General features: G+C 42.3%; 1 protein-coding gene across 6 annotated transcripts in view; it reads right to left on the reverse strand.

Moving 5' to 3' along the window:
• The window catches only part of GALNS (galactosamine (N-acetyl)-6-sulfatase), a 70969-nt gene that overhangs the window by 24189 nt on the left and 27699 nt on the right, over positions 1 to 19081 (reverse strand). For all 6 annotated transcript variants that reach the window (XR_006275051.1, XM_038368194.2, XM_043494900.1 and 3 more), the window contains 2 exons: positions 10919 to 11055; positions 8197 to 8299 (listed from right to left, as the gene is read on the reverse strand). Coding sequence is in view for 5 of the 6 variants with exons in the window: in XM_038368194.2 (XP_038224122.1) it covers positions 8197 to 8299; positions 10919 to 11055 (240 nt within the window). In the remaining variant the exon portion in view is untranslated. The remainder of the gene's footprint in view (positions 1 to 8196; positions 8300 to 10918; positions 11056 to 19081) is intronic.

Below are 19081 nucleotides of genomic sequence, written 5' to 3' on the forward strand. Positions count from 1 at the left end.
AGAGCAAAGACTTTTTAATCAATTCTGCTTGAGACTTGGGAAGAATTTTCAGGAACAGACAATCCACACATTTGCACATCTGGACGGTGCCTCTGGTGTCTTGGGAAACATGGATTAGGGTTGTGTATGATGCTTGGGAGGGGGAAGTGAGATGCCGACTGTCTCTAGAACTTCCTTTATCAGGATGAAAGGAATTACTGCTTTTCAGTCCTGCCTCACAGAAGGTTCTTCTGCCTTCTCTGCACAAGCTGGAGTGAGTGCTGATCAAGCAGACATGACTGTTCTTTCTAGATATTTGTACTGGTGAAGATTGTTAGTGAATTTGAAATCATGTCACTGTTTCAGAATGATTTCCCACTCTTCGGCAAATTAGATATTTCTTTTTTAAAAGGACAAGCTAACCACATAGGCCTTAGAAACTAAGAGCTTTGCAGGTTTTAATGTTAGATACAGAGGGCCTGATCCTTAGCTGGTGTAAATCAACATCTGTCCACTGAAATCAGAGGAGCTTTGATCTACACCATATGCGTATCAGTGGTTTTGCTGAGTTCCAGATGGCCAGCTTCACTTAAAAATGAAATTCATACAGGAGAAGAACGAAGAATCCGTTTTAGGAAATTGGGTTGATCTAATTCCTGCCCTCTTCACAACAAAACCCAAAACCATCATTAGACTTATTATATTGTTTCTTTAAACATTTTCGTTACGAGAGCCTGTTACTAACAATGCGCTTTTAACTGGCCATTGATTCCCCGCACAATTCTAATACAGTTTACTCTGCACTTTACCTGAGGTAAGATGTTCATTTACAACAAACAGTGATCTTACAAAGAAGAAAGGTAATTGCTTGTACACTGGACCCTCGCTAGAATGCACGTCTATATAGCGCGAATTTGCATATAATGCAGTCGTGGCCACGTATCCCAAATGTAATTACTTTAATTGCAATTCATTTTAACGTGGTCCCCGCTATAACGCAGTCCCCGAATCCCACGTTCTAGCGAGAGTCTGGTGTATTTAGACAAATTCTCTGATCTTTTTCCGCACACTTATAAAAACACAAGGGACATGTCTACAGCTAGTCACAGTTCTGTGCCTTGTTAGAAACAGCCAACTAAAACAGCATCAGATTACTTGCAAATAGCAACCAGAAGCATGTCTGCTAGTGGACCAAGAGGACCAGATCTCCTGAACAGGGATGATGTTTTGTACCATTGCACAGTGAAGAGAAATTACATAGAGTTCCTCATATAAAAAAATAAAAATAAACCTTTCCTCCAGAGAAGACGAATGGACTTTTAAGGGGGCAGGAGTGTCTGCCTCTCCAGCCCCACTGCAAGCCCCTCAGCAAGAATTACTGACTGTTGATTATATGGCTTGTGACTCAATTTCCAGAGCAAATGGCCCACAGATGCTATGTCAATAATGACATGAGACTAATACAACAGTTCGCCATTTTGGGCTCTAAGCCAAGCGATGGAATCAGCACTTGTGTTAATGTAATTCATCTCCCTGGCACTATCCCAGAGTGTTCTGAATTTACAAGCAACTGTGGATTATGATAGTGGCACAGCAAACACTAGACTGTCTCCTTGTCAATGTTTCCTCATTCCAATGCTCAAAACACATAACAACAAAATGAATATTAGGATAGGAAAAAAACAGCTTGTTTGAGGCAGGTATTCCCAACACTGCAGCAATCTGTTGTTTCTTCTTGTCCTTGAGACAGCACTGGAAAGCAGTGATTCTCACTCGTGGCAGTTCTCAGCAAAAGCCTCCAGCATTGGAACTCAGAGTGACCGAACACCTGAAAATGTGGGTGCTGGTTTCTCTTGGCAGCCGCTTCAGCCCTGTTGAACAAAAATCGCTTCTAATGTGTTAACTGTCTGGAAGGGAGCGAAGAAAAGGGGCAAATCGAAAAGTCTCCATCTGCTCTCAAGCAGAAGCGATCGATAGCTAGCTCAGATGCTCAGAGGACCACAATCAAATGTCATTATTTGTGAGGTTCTACTTGACTTCACATCCCCCCTCACAGAAAAGGCTTTATTGATTCCTTCATGTTGATGAGAAGGGCAATCAGAACAGACCGCAGCACAAATAACCCCTTTGGCATTTTACAGTGAAACAATAGGTGTACACACACACACACACACACACACACACACACTTTATGAAAAACCATTGAAAACTACTAAAGATACTAAGCTGACAGCAGAGAGGCTGAAGTTTATCAGCCACAATCCACTAAACCAAAGGGCTTTTTAAAAATATTTTTGCAAAGATACCGTTACGGTCAATTCACCAGTGCTACTGAAGAGCTATGCTCTGTTGGAGTGATCTCAGGACTAAGCAGAGGCGAGAACTTTAACCTCCTGGTGGCTCAAGTTCTTGCCACCTCTAATGAAGCACTAAAATTGGGATTTTGAAAGGAATCTAATTACCCCTCAAAAAAAGAGGCAAGTAGATTCCTTCAAGAATCTACACTTTCCCCCTTTATTCCCCTCCCCCCAGCCCTGCATAAAACTGACCTGTCCTCTCAAACAAGGAGGGCTAAATGCAGCTCCCTCCCTCTAAGCCCTTTAGCATTACTCCTGATCAGGTGGGCAGGGCAACAGGAGAACAATGAAGAGCATGAGGCATATGTATTTCAGAGTGGGTAGAGTAAATCTGCCCGTCCTCCAGGATCTGGTCTCTTTTCACTGACCTCTTCTGGGCTAAATTCAGTGGTGACAAACAGTGGTATGTGATACACTACCACTTGTGTGTATATCTTGTATCCGTTTGGCATTCCATGGTTGTGCCAAACATATGCAACTTAAATGCCACAGGGATGGCAGGTGAATGCAGCAGGAAAAGTAACTAAAAGAAGGCTGTAAGGCAAAGTGGTGGGGTGTTTGAAGGGGCTAACTTGCAATTGAATTGGTTTTCTGGCTACATCTCCCTTTCTGCCCCCTTTCCCTGTAAATTACATTTGTTCAGACCAACCACTGAATGTCAGTTGGGTGTGATTCCTGGATTCCAACGCCAGAAGGGACCACTGTGATCATCTAGTCAGATCTCCTGCATAACACAGGCCATAAGACTTCCCTGAATTCATTCTTGTTTGAACTACAGCATGTATTTTAAAAAAACATCCAAATCTTGGTGGTGGAGAGTCCACCACAGCCCTTGGTAAGTTGTTCCAATGGTTAATTACTCTCACTGGTAAATATTTGTGCCTTACTTCTAGTCTAAATTTGTCTAGCTTCAATTTCCAGCCAACTACCCTACCTGACTGGTAACATAGATCCTCTGACCAATTTGCACCGGATGTGTAATGTACACTGCTGTGTTCATCACTATGAGATTTGGCTGGAAGAGCAAGGATGCCAACGATGATAGGGCTGTGGAAGAGCCTACGCTCGGATAGCCATAAGCACCAAAGCAAAGGACGGTACGGGCCAGATTCTCAGCAGGTCTAAAGCAGCATAGCTGCACTGATTTCAATGGAGCTATTTCGACTTACCACAGCTGAAAATCTAGCCCGATGCCTTCCCGGTGAATCCAGTACAGGTTCTGCCACACCTCTGCAGACTATACTTCCTGTGCTCTCACAGCTTCTTTTTAAACTCCAGGGGTCAATAATAAAGTATTTTTCCTGTGAAATCATTTATTTACTGACTCTCCAATGAAGTCTGAGACTAGAGAATTCTTAAACTTCTCCTTGTCCCCTTTTTTTCAGTCGAAAACCAAATCTAACTCTGGAATAGAATACATATTACATCTCAAATTATTTACAAATATAAATATATTCTCTCAGTAAATTCACTTATCTCTGTCCTATTCATCAGCTCCTGGATGTTAGACAATTCAAACTGCATAAACATGAACCACTTGTAAATCACAAAGGCTTTTTATTGTACAAAGATGGCAGCTAGGTAAATATTCCTCATGTGAGCATCCCATGTAATTTACAGGCAGGAGTGGTGTGTGCCATCAAGTCCTTAGACTCACTTATTTCTGCTGAGTGGGTTTATATTTCTTTCCCTTATGCTATTCAAGGGACTAGCCGTTCATGAATATAAGTTATCTAAATAATCAAGTAGAAATAGCAAGGAAGATAACGCCAAATAGTCCTACAGTGCTAAGAAATAGATTACAACGATTTATGGGAAGAATTGGATTAGAAAATACTGGCTTTGGAGGATAAAAAAAACAGAAAACAAAAAGACAAACACATTTCATCTTTGTGACTGATGACATAAATTTGAATCCCAAACTAGAATGCAGATAATGGGTACCAGTTAAAGCATGTTGATGACATGAGAGTTTAATAAGGCAAAGACACTATAAACCAGTGGACTGCTGGCATGGGATCTTTGCAGTGTAAATATTCCAAGTGCCATATGGGGAGAAGCATGCACAACCGAGTTATCTCCTAGGGTTAGCTGTCTGTAAGCGTCTCCTCTGTGCTCCATTTTACACATACTTTATTACTTAGCTGCCTAATGCTGCAATCAAGCAAGTAGCTTTCCAGGTTAGAGGCTAAAATTCCTAAACTTGCACAAATTCTTCTTAACCAAGCCTGACGGTGAAAAGCATGGAGGTGTTCAGAAGACACACATGGGGCCAGAAGGATAACAATGTGATGTTTTCCAATCCTAACGTCAATTGGATTCTGGTTTGCTCAGTGGCATTTCCAGGTTTAAAAATCTTAAAACAAAGGCACACCAAGCATGAATTAAAAATAGTGTACGTTGTCTATATTTCGGTTTGGTGGGATTCATTTTAAATTGATAGATGCTGATAAATGTCAATTTCAGCTGACACTGAAATCAACACAAAAAAGCATCTGTCAGTAATGGCAGGAGTGCAGCCTGCTCCTCCCCCCACACATGGCACCTACAGGGATCCAATGTCACTGACCTTTTGGCAGCGCAGTCATGGGAGTGAGCGAGCAGGGCCATGACAGCAGAGGGCTTTCTGCATGGTGACACTGGACCCCTGCAGGAGCAAGGTCGGGGGGAGGCTGCGGTCCTAGCAGGAGAGCATAGGTGCTGGAACTAGAGGTGCTGGGAGGGCTGCTGCACTCCCTGGCTTGAAGTGGTTTCCATTATACGCAGGGTTTATAGTTTGGTTCAATGGCTCTCAGCACCCCCACTATACAAATTGTTCCAGCACCACTGCAGGGCAGAGCAGAGACTCCCAGCCAGCCCTTTGTGGGGCGTGTCTCCATGTGTGGGGGAGGTCACCCTGCTGCTGAAAGGCTCCTGCTCAGGGACAAAACCATTCAGTAGTGGGGTGGCCTCCGCTTTGGCTGGGGGCTTTCCTTCCTCCGTGCCGTCCTGACCAAAGGGTCCCGTGCCATCCTGGCCAAGGGTTTCTGCTCTGCCCTCCCAGGATTGCAGCCTACTCCACATCTTGCACGTGCAGAGATCGGGTGTCACCGGCCTGTGACCACGCGGGGAAGTCCTCTGCAGCTCCGTTCTCATGACCCCACTCGCTCACCCACCAGCCAGGTGTGTGGGAGCTGTTCCCAGGCAAGAACTGTTCAGCAGTGGGGTAGCCTCCCCTGCAGCCAATGGCTCATCCTCCTCTGTGTAGTCCTGGCCAAGTGGTCTCTGCTCCAGGTCAGGACTGCAACCTCCCTCGCACCTTGCACCCGTGTTTTGTGCCCCTCAGTGGCACAGGGAGCCCACTACAGCCCTGCCCCAACCCTACCCACCACTTAATAACATGCAACATTAAAAATTTAAAAATAAAAATTGATATTAATAATTGAAATTAAAGAAAAAAATTGAATTCTGACTAGACTATCTATATTTAGTAATTTTCACTCTGCCAATTAACAAGGGGCTTTCAAGAGCAAATGGAGGTTTGGCTGAAACATGAAACAATGAAGCAACTCTACAAAAATAACAAAATACTAAATTATCTGTAAAGTAAACCTCTTGAAAATAAACAAGAGTTGTTTTGATATATCTGGACAACCCCAGGCCTGTTTAAATGGTTGCAACTCCAATAAAGATGATGGAACTGTACCAGCTTTCACCAGATCTGACTTTGGCCCTATCATTTTTATGAATGAAAGGCTTCCAAGTTCAAAGGGAGTCTAATACATCCCCACATCGGACTCAGATAATCAGGTAATGAGCCAGTCAGGAGACCCCGCCATTAGACAAGGTAGAAACTTGCCTTATTCGCCAAAAGCCCCAGCAGCTTGGCAAGGCAAACTCATCTGTTCTGTCGACAATCAGGATTTCTAATGTCACACAAGTGTACATTAAAGTCCACTTGCAATGAAGGCAGCAAGCAAAACTGGCCCCTCCTACTCTGTCAAGATAACTCCAACCACAATATAAATATTACAGATAACAAAGCAGTAACAGCAAGGAGGAACTATGTAGCGGTCATGTATGACAAGCTTGCAAAATAGAAAACAAAAATCAGAACAGTAAAAACATTCTGCATTAGGATTTATTTATTTATTTAAAACTCGTGAGGGTTGTAATTAACGTCTGGAGGACATGAGAGGAATTGGAACAAATTTCAGCCCCAGCTTCCTCTGCATGTTGTTAATGGCTATTCTGTCCACTAATGTGCTCCAATTTTACCCACATCAACCACAGGTGATACAAGCGAATTTTTAATCATCTCTCTGATGTACAGCATAATTACTGACTTTAATCAGCCAGTAGTTAAACCAAGACTTAGAAAGAAAGAAATATTCCTTAATTACACAACTGCCACTGCTCACAGTGGGAAAGTCCTTGAAATGGAGTAACTGGTCTCCATTATCACAGCTACACACATATTCAGACATGTACAAACAGGTTTAGATCTGTGTAGGTATTTATTTTTTTCTGAACTAGGTGTGTAAGTGTGTATATGTTCTTATATTACAATGGAGAGCAGTTATTCATATCTGACATTGTCTTCTGTGCACGTCCACACCCTTTTCCAGTGTCCCCACTCACAGCGAAAATCTTCCACACTCTTTCCATGTCACTTGAAAGATCCAAGCTTTATTCACTATACAAGTGTTGACAATAGATTGTTAACCCTTTGTGAGGGGGATGATGCAATGGCAAAGTATGCGATGCATTTTGGGGACCAAGTTTCCTCCCAGTCGGTAAGTCTCTTTGGTACCATGTAAAATTGCAACTTTGACTCTTTGAGCCTTACAGTCTTTCTAGATACAAAGTTTACAGCCATGAATGTAAATTACTTCCTCGATGCTGCCTCTACCTCATCCCTGTCGCCCTGAGTATACAAGCTACATGCTTGTTTTCACATCCACAAATGCCAGTAGCACTTTGTTCTGCACCTCTGAAGCCCTGAGGACCTACCATACATAACAAATAGTAATAATTTTACAAACAACCCCCTGTACCACCAGCCTGCTGTTGAAATTGCTGAGAGCTGTGCCATAGCATATTTACTTCACTTTAAGGGCATAATCAGCATGGCACAATTGTGAGCTGCCATTTGTGAAATGCCCCAGAGTTTATTACCCAAGTTTGGAACAAGAAAGATACAAAAATCAGAAAAACAGCAAGAGCGTATAACTTATAACAAAGGGACGATCAACCGAGAGAGCTCAAAAATGTGCTAAGTCTTAGAATGATTTAGGTCTGAGCATGCTTTTGTAAGAGATGAACCACATGTGCTCTGTTTTCAGCAACTGTTATTCTCTGCACAGTACAGCTGCTGACAGCTGGGCTTCCTTCCCTCTCCATGCATTGCTTAGCAAAACAGCCTTATATTCGTTTAAATAGTGAGGGGCATTGAATTCCTCATATCAGACACTGGATCCATACCAACAACATAATGGTGTGACATATAAGCTTGGAAGAATTTATCAAGAAAAGATGCTTAATGTCGGAGTATGTTAGATGCTAAAAAAAACCAACCACCCCAACATCCAAAACAACCCAAGAGGACAATTTTCTGTTATTGCCCTGGAATGACATTGACTTCAACATGAAGGTGCTGAAATACTAGTCTCCTTCCTCCTTTCACTTTTTACTACAGATCCAGCAATAATTACACATCAATGTCTCCAATAAATGGCTGGTTTAAAATGGAGCACAGGGACATGCTAATAATTTCAAAGTTCCCCTTTAATGGGTTTTTTCCCCCCATGACAAAAATGTCACTTGATGCAACTGGGAATGGGGAAAATAAACTAAACGAGGGGGTTTTGTTTTCTGTTACCTGACTGAACTGCTCCCAGGAGTTGCTCCAGGTCCAGTAGTGAGCCTTGTAAAGCCCAAGTCTTACTGCCATCATCTCGTTGCCACGGTAATAGAATATCGGCCTGACAGGGAAGCAGAAGGGGGAAGGGAAGTGTAGCTGCATGAGAAATGCAATGTGCCTAAACAAGGCTTGGGCAGGCACACTGATAAGGGAGACAAACACTTTAATGGAGTCTGACTTCCGATTCAGCTATCAGTCAGGAACAGGCTGCCTTCTAATAGTCTCCACTGCAAGGTTTTCAATTAACATTTTTTAAAGTGTTCATCAAGTTGAGAGCTCACATTGCACAAGAATGAAGCATTATTCAACTGGGCTGCCAGTGATTGTTAATCCTTGAACTATCAGCCCCTGTAATTTTCTATCGAGCGTGACGATTTAAACACTAAATGTCTCAGAAGAGTGGGGTGTGTGATGGGAATTCACAGAACATGTGATGCTTGGTCTCCTGTTTATGGCTGGGGACAGCTAGAGAGCACCAGACTACCAGCTGTTACTGTCGTACTGTTACTGTCATGATCAGCCAGAGAAGGGGAAAAATGGCATTAAAGACGCATTCTGCTTTCCAGTGCCATCTCAGAATGCACCTAAATCACAAATGTTAGCACTCCAACATGCTTTATATTCCACCCCCATCAATTTCTCAAAAAGCCTTTCCTTTAACTTGGCCCAATGTAATTCTGGATGCTGCCTTTTCTCAAATGCCCCTGGTTCTCAATTTAGGGAGCACACTGGGGATATATTTGGAAAACATATTTCATTCAGACCAGTTAATGGTCTGCCTGCCCCCCCCTTTCAAAAAATGTTGTGGTGAGCTCAGCACTGTCCCCCCTCTTCCCTTTGGTTTCACTGACAAAGCATGCTGTTGCTCTTGGAATGGAAAAGTGAAACTGGACCACCCAATTTCTGCAGAACTGAAGCATCTTTTGAGGGCAGACTCTGTTGGCAGAGTTCCTCATACAAGGAAATCCAGCTTGGTCAGCTTTTCCCAGTAGTTATAGGCTGCTACATGAAGCCAGAAAGTTGGTCATCATCAGTTCTGAATCTGCAGCTTTGGTTTAGACTCAGAATTCCTATTTTGGAAGAACTGTCCGGTTCTATGGTGCCACCTTGAAGGACCATACGTGTACGGTAGGAGAAGGTTAAAAACCTCCCTGACTGAAGCACAGGAATGGTCTTAGATCCCTTCTGTTTTGAGTATGAACTACAGTCTCCACCACTCCCTGCACAATGAGTCTTCTACTGTTTGTATTTATAAGGAGCTTGTGAACAAAGGGAAAAACCCAGCTTAGTACACAGGCCCCGTTCCTTTTGGTCCACTCTGTATGCACCAAAAACTCCTAAGGGAAAATGGGAGTGAGGGGGGTTGCAAGAATGCAGAACTAGGTCCAAATTGTTCACACTAGTGAAAGAAAAGGACTCACTCATCCTGTTCTCGCTCACCCATAACATTCATTCCTCAAGGAACTTTCTTTAGTTGAGGGTGTTTGTATAAGGTCTTCTGTTTTAAAAAACAATCTTTACTGTTCCCACTTTCTTAGCCAAAAAGGATGTTAAAAATCTAACCTACTGGAAAAAAAAACATTAATTGAATTTTTGGCTTTGGAAGACCTGACCTGGTTCACCTTGTGCATCGAAGTGACAATTATTGTAATGCAAGTGGCAGAGTAATAAAATGTTCGCCTCTCCAATGAAAAAACTCTTATGTCAATAAAGAACCTCTTCAACCTTAAAGAAATAAAGTAGTGCTAATTGCAAACATTTCACAGCACTCACAGATCCAGTAACGCCCTAAATTAGGCATTAGATGACTCACCTGCAGTGCTATGCAGGTGCTTTCTGCCCTAATGGGCACAAAAGTAGCTCTACTGACCTAAGGTTCAAGGTCAACACAGAAGAGAACACAGATGAATCCTGCAAGCATCCCTGTGCCTTTTCATGCTCTCCCCTATTTATTGAACATCCTCACTAATTTGATTTGTCAGGCTGCTTCCCTCTCCTCAATTAAACCATTCCTGGAAATACTCACCAGTTCTACATTGCCCAGGAAAGGAAGTCAAGAATGTTCCCTGTCTAATCTTGTCTTGGTTTTAACACCCAGCCCATCCCCACTCCCTGCTGCTCATTATACCAGTTCTTCAAGTCAAGTCTAAAATTTGGGCCCAACCATGAAAAAGGATCCACACAAGCAGAGCCAGGGGAACAAGTGGGGTTTCAGTGAAGCCCCTTTCCAGGATCAAGGTCTTTGACTGTATGCTCTTTCAGGCAGTGGCTGTGTTTTGTGAAGGACCCAGACACTCTTGGTTGCTACACAGTAATAAATAATTAAACCTCCTTTCCCTAACCAGGTTAGAGTTCACGGAATTTAACCTCACTGTGACCTTATGCTGTTCCAGGGATCTGTGCTAATCCCTGGACAACTGAATATGTCCATGGAATCCATTTCACGGCAATATGCCGAGTTTCAAGAAATCCCACCTCGCTAGCTCCAGCACATAATTAGCACAGAAAGTAAATCTCTGATTCTCACCCCAATTCAGCGATCAGGAACATAAAGTGCACCAGGCCTGTTTCTAAAGTAATAATGATTTTAAAGAAAGGATTTTTAAAATAAACAAATAAATTCTTCCCCCCCTCCAATAACCGCGAGGGAGGAACTGTGAGCTCCGTGCTCACAACTAACCTGTCAATTAGCTTGCCCTGAAGGATGGCAGGAGAAAGGTCAATACCGTCAATGTGTCTGTCACTGGGAGGCTGCAATCCAGCTAGGGAGAGGCTGGTGGTGAAGAGATCCATCACGTTACCCATCTGATGACTCACCTGAAATCGACAAGACAACGAAGAGCATTTGCACAGACCTTCCATACAAATTCAAGCAGACGAGGCTACCTGCCTCTCCATTACAAAAGAGCTGCTTTCTCAGTCCTATTCCTTTCTTGCATCTCTCAAAATTTCCCACTTGGGGCTTGATCCTGCTCACGTAAGAGTCACATGCAAAGTCCCCATTAGCTTCTAGAGGGCTGAATCAGGCCCTTCCTCCTTTCATGTTGTTTTTTTATGGAATTTTTTTTAAACCTTTCCATTCATTTCACCCACTTTCCATTCATTCATTCATTCATTCATTCATTCATTCATTCATACTTTGTGACGCTTAGGGCCCCCCTGGTGTGCATAGGCAAATTATCACTCATTTTGAGATTGAAAAAATCAGTATTCCGTATGAAGTTCCCCTTGATTTATTCCATCCATTGGCCCCCTCCGGAGCCCTGCACTGCCAGGGGTGAGCTCCAAGCAAGTACAGAAGTGGGTGGATGGGGAGTGATCTTCAGGGCCCAATGACCTCCTCATCTGCAAACAGTTTTCATCAATTCTAGAATGGTAAATCTGGAATATTTTAGAGTATTTTTATCAGGGAGGAAAAACCACCATTTTTTGGCTTTGGTGGTTTTTTTAAGAGGTTTTTAATTTTAACTGGTAGCCATATTTATAATTCCTTCTGTCTTAATTATCCCGGTTTTAAAAACAAGCATCACACACAGTATTTTGTTTCCACCGATTACCTTCTGACTGATTTTCTCTCACACACATACGCACCCCCTTCTATCTTTCTGTGGCATGCTACTATGTTAGGAGACTATCATCTGCCTTGGGATGGGGAATTAACTGACATTACACAAAGTTGAGGCAGATATCTTCAGACAAGTGAGAGAGTATGAGCCCTCTGCGCTAAGATGCATCACTACCAGATGTGACACAACAGAACTTTCCCAGGCATACTGCAAACTCGGAAACAAGGAGCCACGTGACACAATTCAATATACTTGTATAATGGAGAAAAACCATTTTATTTCTTTTCCATCCAAGGCAAATTCGCATGTTCTACCAATATGTCAAGGATACCAATATATCTGTCATAACTTCATGACCATCAAAGCCTGCCTTATCCATGAATCTTCCTGCTAATAAATAATGATCTCCATTTACTAAGCTGACACTAAAAGTGTATTTAAATCAGGGATCTCAAATTCAAATTACCATGAGGGCCACATGAGGACTAGTATATTGGCCTGAGGGCCGCATCACTGACACCTTTTCATACAAAGATACAAAATCCCCCTCCTCTGCCCCCAGCCCTGCCCCGATTCCACCCCTTCCATGAGGCCCCACCCATTCCCTGCATCTTCCTACCCCTTCCCCCTCCCCATTCCAACCCCTTCCCCAAAGTCCCCACCCCAACTCCGCCCCTCCCTGCCCCTATTCCACCCCTTCCCCAAATCCCCCCCTGCCACACCTCTTCTCTGCCTCCTTCTCTGAGCGTGCGCTCCCCGCTCCTCCCACCACCCTCCTGGAAAGTGCTAAGCACCGCCAAACAGCTGTTTGGCGGCGGGAAGCGCCTGGAGGTAGGCAGAGGAGCGGCAACGCTGCGCACTGGGGGGGGGGCGGGAGGGGAGCTTGGCGGCCACAGGAAATAACTCCGGGGAGGGGGAGGAGCTTGGCGGGCCGCAGCAAATAACTCTGCGGGCCGCATGTGGCCTGCATGCGGCCCGTGTGTTTGAGACCCCTGATTTAAATACTGCAGCAAATTATGATAAAAGAGGAACTCTGCAACATATCAGCTCAATTGTTTTAGATTCTTCAGCCCTATTAAGGGAAACAAACCTTTTTCTGAATTGCTAAACCTCTTGCTCTAAGTGGCTAGATGGCCAATAGGTTGAAAAAGTGAACATCTAAGGATTTATGTAGGGAATTAAAAGATATTTCTGAAAATTACAGTATTTTCCTCTTTCCAAAAACAACAGGCTGCATGCTGTGGGATGGATTAAGATTTTAACATTGCAATGTCACTCTGCTGGATTACAGTAATTTCAATTCTTAACCATTTGAATTCAACACAAAACACTGACAGGAGCATTTAATACTGAGGTAGGATATGGGCAATGCTTCCCCTGTTCCCATGCAGGAGAAACAGAATGCAATGCAGCAAGATCCTGGAAACCCTTATTTATGAAAATAGCCTGTAGTCCGTAAATTTATCTGACTGAAATTAGTGGGATTACTGGTATGTGAAAGATTGTGTGGGATCAGGCCCATAGTTTGATTAAGAGCTTTTGCTGTACTGAAGTACTTTGGAAGAGGCTAGGATCAGCCTGTTTTTTTGGGCTGTAAGGGATAGGAAGGGGTTAAATCACAGGACCTGAAATATTAAATGGTCCTCCATATGAGGAACACAAGAGGCAGGAATGTATACGAACTTCTCTAAAGGTTCATCTCCTCATTTGGAAGAGAGGATGGAGGGAAGCTGCTTACAACTTTCTCTGCTACACAACCTCAGAGAAGGAACTGGAACAGTCCCATTTTACAGTGAATCTGGACGTACCGTTTTAGTTTTATAATGTGCACTGGTACTGGGAGTTCCATATTTTCTCCCTTCAAACCAAACCAAAGCAAACCTACGTACACTGCACCAAATCCTGCAGTCCTTACCCAGGCAAACCTCCCATTCCCTTCCATCCCAACAACTAAGTCAGACAGCAATGGGACTGTGGCTCATTGCACATACATAATGGTTACACACATGCTCCCTGTTCCTTTGCAAGAATGACAGACATGCATTTTTATTGCTGATTCAAACACCAACAAAAATGCTCTTTTGTAACTCTCAGATACAGAGATCTGGGGGGCTCTGGCCCCACTGACCCCATTCTGATGGATGCTAGTATAGTTGTTGCTGTTGCTCCTTACGCTCTACTGTCTTCACACTGCTCCCTTTGGGTACATCTACACTGCAAAAAATAAACATACAATAAAAAAAAGACCCACAGAAGTGTGTCTCAGAGCAACTGACTTAGGCTCATGCTACAGGGCTAAAAATAGCAGTGCAGACATTCCTGCTTGGGTTGGAGTCCAGGCTCTATGATCCATCTCCTTCACCGAGCTAGCATGAGTCTGTTAACTAGGCCTGGGAGGCTCACCCCGAGCTGCAGTGTAGACATATCCTCTAGATTGTCGGCTCCTTAGAGCAAGGATCTTACCTTGTGTGGGTGTTTTGTAAAGGGCTGTGCACATGTTAAGAGTGCACAGACTTTAAACAGGGCCGGCTCTAGGTTTTTGGCTGCCCCAAGCTCCGAGAGCGCAACTGCCCAAGCAAAATTAAAAAAAAAAAAAAGGATGGAATTGTGCCACTCAAGCATGTGCTTGCTTTGCTGGTGCCTAGAGCCGGTCCTGACACTAAATAGCAACAAGGTTATCCTCCTTCAAAGAAGCTATCACATCCGTTCCTGACAAAGGTGGACAACTTCACACACCATGAGGTGCTGAGTGTCTCGTACATTTGCCCCCTGCTATTTACCCTTTACACGTCGCAGGCATTGTGAGGTTGGAGAAATGCCACATGAAGGATTTGAGAGATGAATAAAGGGGATATTTGGCACATGATATAGTTATTAACGTGACTGCTCTCCATGTACTCCTGCTACCGCAGGAATGAACAGAATAACTAGCATGTAAGACTTTGTAATTAGGCCTTTCACAGTTTATAAGGCAAATCCAAAAAAAATCACTTTTCATGTCGCCACTCAATCCTGTCACCTAAATCTTTTGGCTAACAGACAGCAAGAAGCAACAGCCAAGCTGAGATGTGGGCCTCTAGTACTACCTAATTTATACACTGTGACAGTCCTATTAGGCCACCACTGACTTCTTGTCCGGCCTTTATTAAACATAACCAGATGTAGATGACTCCCTTTAATCATCCAATTACGTTTCTGGTCTCAGACAACATTTTTCCGTGAAGCAGAGAAAACTTCTTAAGGAAATTAAACGCCAGTGCCACAGCCACTTGGATTTATCTGTGCTCTGCAGCACCACGAAGAGAGGAAAAAAAATAAAAAAGGTTAGTATTTATAAAAACTTTGAAATATTTTCAGAGAATTTTTTTTTAAATTACCATTTTCTCCTGTCAACAGCACTCTCATTCTAGTTGCCTCTTCCATTTTTTCTTATGAAAAGAAAAAGAAAAATCCAGAGAGTAACAGCCCAGAGAAAATAAATAACATATAAAAGAAGAGAGAGATCAGATATTCCTCGTATCAGTGAGGAACAGCTGGCATTACGCACGTAAGAAGGCCCCCCCCCCTTTTTTTAAAAAAAAAATAAACTCTCGGTGAACACATAACGTCTTTAAGAAAATGAAATCCTTTTGCTGTGGGCCACGTTGCGGGAAGAAATAGTCACCACTGCTGTTATCAGCACTTTCAAGCTTTAACTGTGAATCAAAGGCGACAATTAATAAAGTCGCCCCCGCCAGGAAAGGAAAGGAGAAAAGCTAAATATTTGAAACTGGGTGAACAAATGTCAGGGTGTTTTTAAATAAAATCCTTTTACAGTTATCACAGAGAGCAGACCTGATATCCCTGTCTAATTCAATTTCAATTTGCGCCCCATGGGAGATAGTGAAGAAAAGGTTGCAATGCTGTCTTTGGGTTGATATGTTCTTTTCTCCTTCAGGGAGCAGGAACTGGGGAGAGAAGGGGAGGAGGCACGCAGAAAGAGAGAAGGAGCAGGATTCAAATACTAGCAGAATATGAATTTCTTTCAGCTGGATTCTTCCAGAAGGCAGACGTGATGCAGGGAATGTTTAAATGTTGACTTGTTATGAATTCACCTGGAAAATGGAGCAGGGGAGGAAGCTATAGAAAGGGGGTTTGTGTATGAATAAACATGCCAAAACGCGAAGCCAAAAGGAACTGAATTTTGATGCCAACACCAGCAACAGCCTCTGCCCCAAACTGGTTACCTATAGCGCTACTGATGTTCCTATTAGAACCGTCCACTTTATAATTTCTACTCAACATTCCTTTTATTTGAAATAAAGAAATATACCACTAAAAAAACAAAACAAAAAACTACAAGTCAGTAAGATTGTCAGCATAAGAACATAATGGCCATACTGGGTCAGACCAATGGCTCATCTAGTTCTGTCTTCTGACAGTGGCCAATGCCAGGTGCTTCAGACACAATGAATAGAACAAGCAATCACTGATCCATCCAATATTGTCCACTCCCAGCTTCTGTCAATCAGAGGCAAGGGACACTCAGAAAATGAGTTTGCATCCCTGACCATGTTGGCTAATAGCTATTGATGGATGTATCCTCCATGAATTTACCCAATTCTTTTTTGAACTCTGTTATAGTTCTGGCCTTCACAATATCCCATGGCAAAGAGTTCCACAGGTTGACTGTGCGTTGTGTGAAGAAATACTTTCCTATGTTTCTCTTAAACCTGCTGCCTATTAGTTTCATTGGGTGGTCCCTCTTATATTATGTAAAGGAATAAATAATGCCTCCTTATTAACTTTCTCCACAGCAGTCATGATTTTATAGACCTCTGTCATATCCCCTCTTAGTCATCTCTTTTCCAAACTGAAAAGTTCAGGTCTTTTAATCTCTCCTCATACAGAAGTTGTTCCATACCCCTCATCATTTTTATTGCCCTTCTTTGTACTTTTTCCAATTCTAATATAGTATTTTTGATATGGGGCTACCAAAACTGCATGCAGTACTGAAGGTGTGGGCGTATCATGGATTTATATAGTGGCATTATGATTTTTTCTGTCTTATTATCTATCCCTTTCTTAATGTTTCCTAACATTGTTCGCTTTTTTGACTGCTGCTGCACTTTTAGTGCATGTTTTCAGAGAACTATCAACAATGACTCCAAGATCTTTTCTTGAGTGGTAACAGCTAATTTATATCTCATCATTTTGTATGTATAGTCAGTATTATGTTTTCCAGTGTGCATTATTCTGCATTTATCAAATTGACCACTAACAAGGAAACATGACCCTGCCAGAGAATGACTAACTCCAGTAGTTTGGCAGGACTGAGCAACTGAATGGTGCAGGCAACAGGATAGGGAAACTTTCAACAGCAGGTTAAGGCTTTGAACGTGGCCTCGGTCAACGGTAACCAAAAGTTGTCACCATCTGATAGATGTTTGGTCATCTCTATGAAACAGTTTGTGGGTTCACTCCAATTCCTGGTGGACTTGTGTCCATATAAAAACCACCAGCACTATTACTAGAGGGCAAAGCTCCGGACTGATTTACCAGAGAATTCGATGATTACATGGGCACTAACTCTGAATTAACCTCTGAATCCTCCCTCTTGGTCAGGTCGGGAAGGTAAAAGCTTCCACTGACATTGTCCAGAAGTCATTGTTCTGTAGGTGCAGAGAAGACCTCAGCTTCTTTCTTTATCACCTTTGAGGATTAAGAGTATGTGACATTTCTTGCAGCCACTCAGACTAAGTGGAACATGGGCTAATTATTTTGGATTTACAATAAAACGTATGAAGTCTGTAACTTCAACATATGATAGGTAAAATAGGCACAAAACTGTAGAAGTGAGCTCTCCACCTACTATGTCTACAAAAGGCAATTGTTGAGAAATAGCACTATAAAAACTATACACTCGACTGTAATACTAGAAGGCAACGGCAGAGTTGACCTACCCAAAAACCTGAAGCAATGCTGTACTTCTCACCTGAGGACAGTTCTGCTGTGGGCATCAGACTGCAGGAGCCTTGATTGCAAGAATACAAGCACAGAAGACCTATCAATATCTGTTATTATGTATTTATTTAAAGATATCACTCATGCTAGCACATCCACAACACAGAATGAAGCAGCACATTATGGACCATGGGTTTGAAAAGCAGTCTGAGCCCAATGGGAATTGTGGAATCATAATTCCTCTCAGGATCAAACCTCTATATGTGTAACCATTTGGTGTCCAGTTTCCTGAAATGGGGCCAAATCAAGCAAGGAATTAAGCATATGCCTAAAGTTAAGCATTTACTCAAGTGTTATTAAAGTCAATTAAGGCAGATCCATCAATGGAGCTACGACAATTTACACCAGCTGAGAACCTGTCTAATAAGACAACTTAAGCATATGCTTAAAGTTAATCATATACATAAGAGCTTTTCTAAATAGAGGTAGCTTGCCAAACCGGGGCCTTTGTGTGTGTACCCATGGTAGTATGGCACCTCATTTGGTGCCAATGTGTTAACCATACATAAAATGGTTGATCATACAAATTTAGGTTAAACTTTCAGCCGTTTCTAAAATGGAAAGCAATTCACCACAAACTACCACACTGAGCTCCAATCTGTGGCAAATACTTCTTACCATCACATAAAATAGCTAGCTACACTGCATATACAAGATTACTGTTGTTAAGTTATTGCTAAAAAAAATTTCCTTGCCTTTGTTCCTAATTATACCTTAGAGTTATTTTTTCATATCTAATATACCTGTCCCCATTTATGATGGTTGTTTACTTTTGGCACTTTACTCAGTTTGTACATACAAAGCAAAATAGTCAGTTTCAATTTTGTGTTCTCATGCACTAGTCCAAGGTTACTTATGCTTGGCTTGCAAGGACTTCATGGGAATGTTTAAATTCAAACAATAAACTGTTTTCATTTCAAATTTTAAAGAATCATAAAAACATTCCTATTAGGTTTTGTAAAACCTTTAAAAATGACAAACTCAAATCACCCTTGTGCTCCAAATTTTAAGCCAAATTGACATGGCCCCCCTAAATATGCTCTATAAATTATATTTATCCGATTTAATGGATTTACAACATTGAAAAGGAATGTAAATTAGAAAAATAAATATTATAAATATTTTGCGATCTTGGGCACAGTGTTGAGCTGATGAAATATCACTTCTTTCTGAATAAAAGACATCTACAAAGGGGAGGGAATGCATATTATTTAACAGGAATCCTGCCTCATGGAGAGTTGATTAGATCTTTCTTTAATGAGTATTGGGACAAT

Source organism: Dermochelys coriacea, chromosome 12, assembly GCF_009764565.3.
Source record: "Dermochelys coriacea isolate rDerCor1 chromosome 12, rDerCor1.pri.v4, whole genome shotgun sequence".
Taxonomy (NCBI): Eukaryota; Metazoa; Chordata; order Testudines; family Dermochelyidae; genus Dermochelys; species Dermochelys coriacea.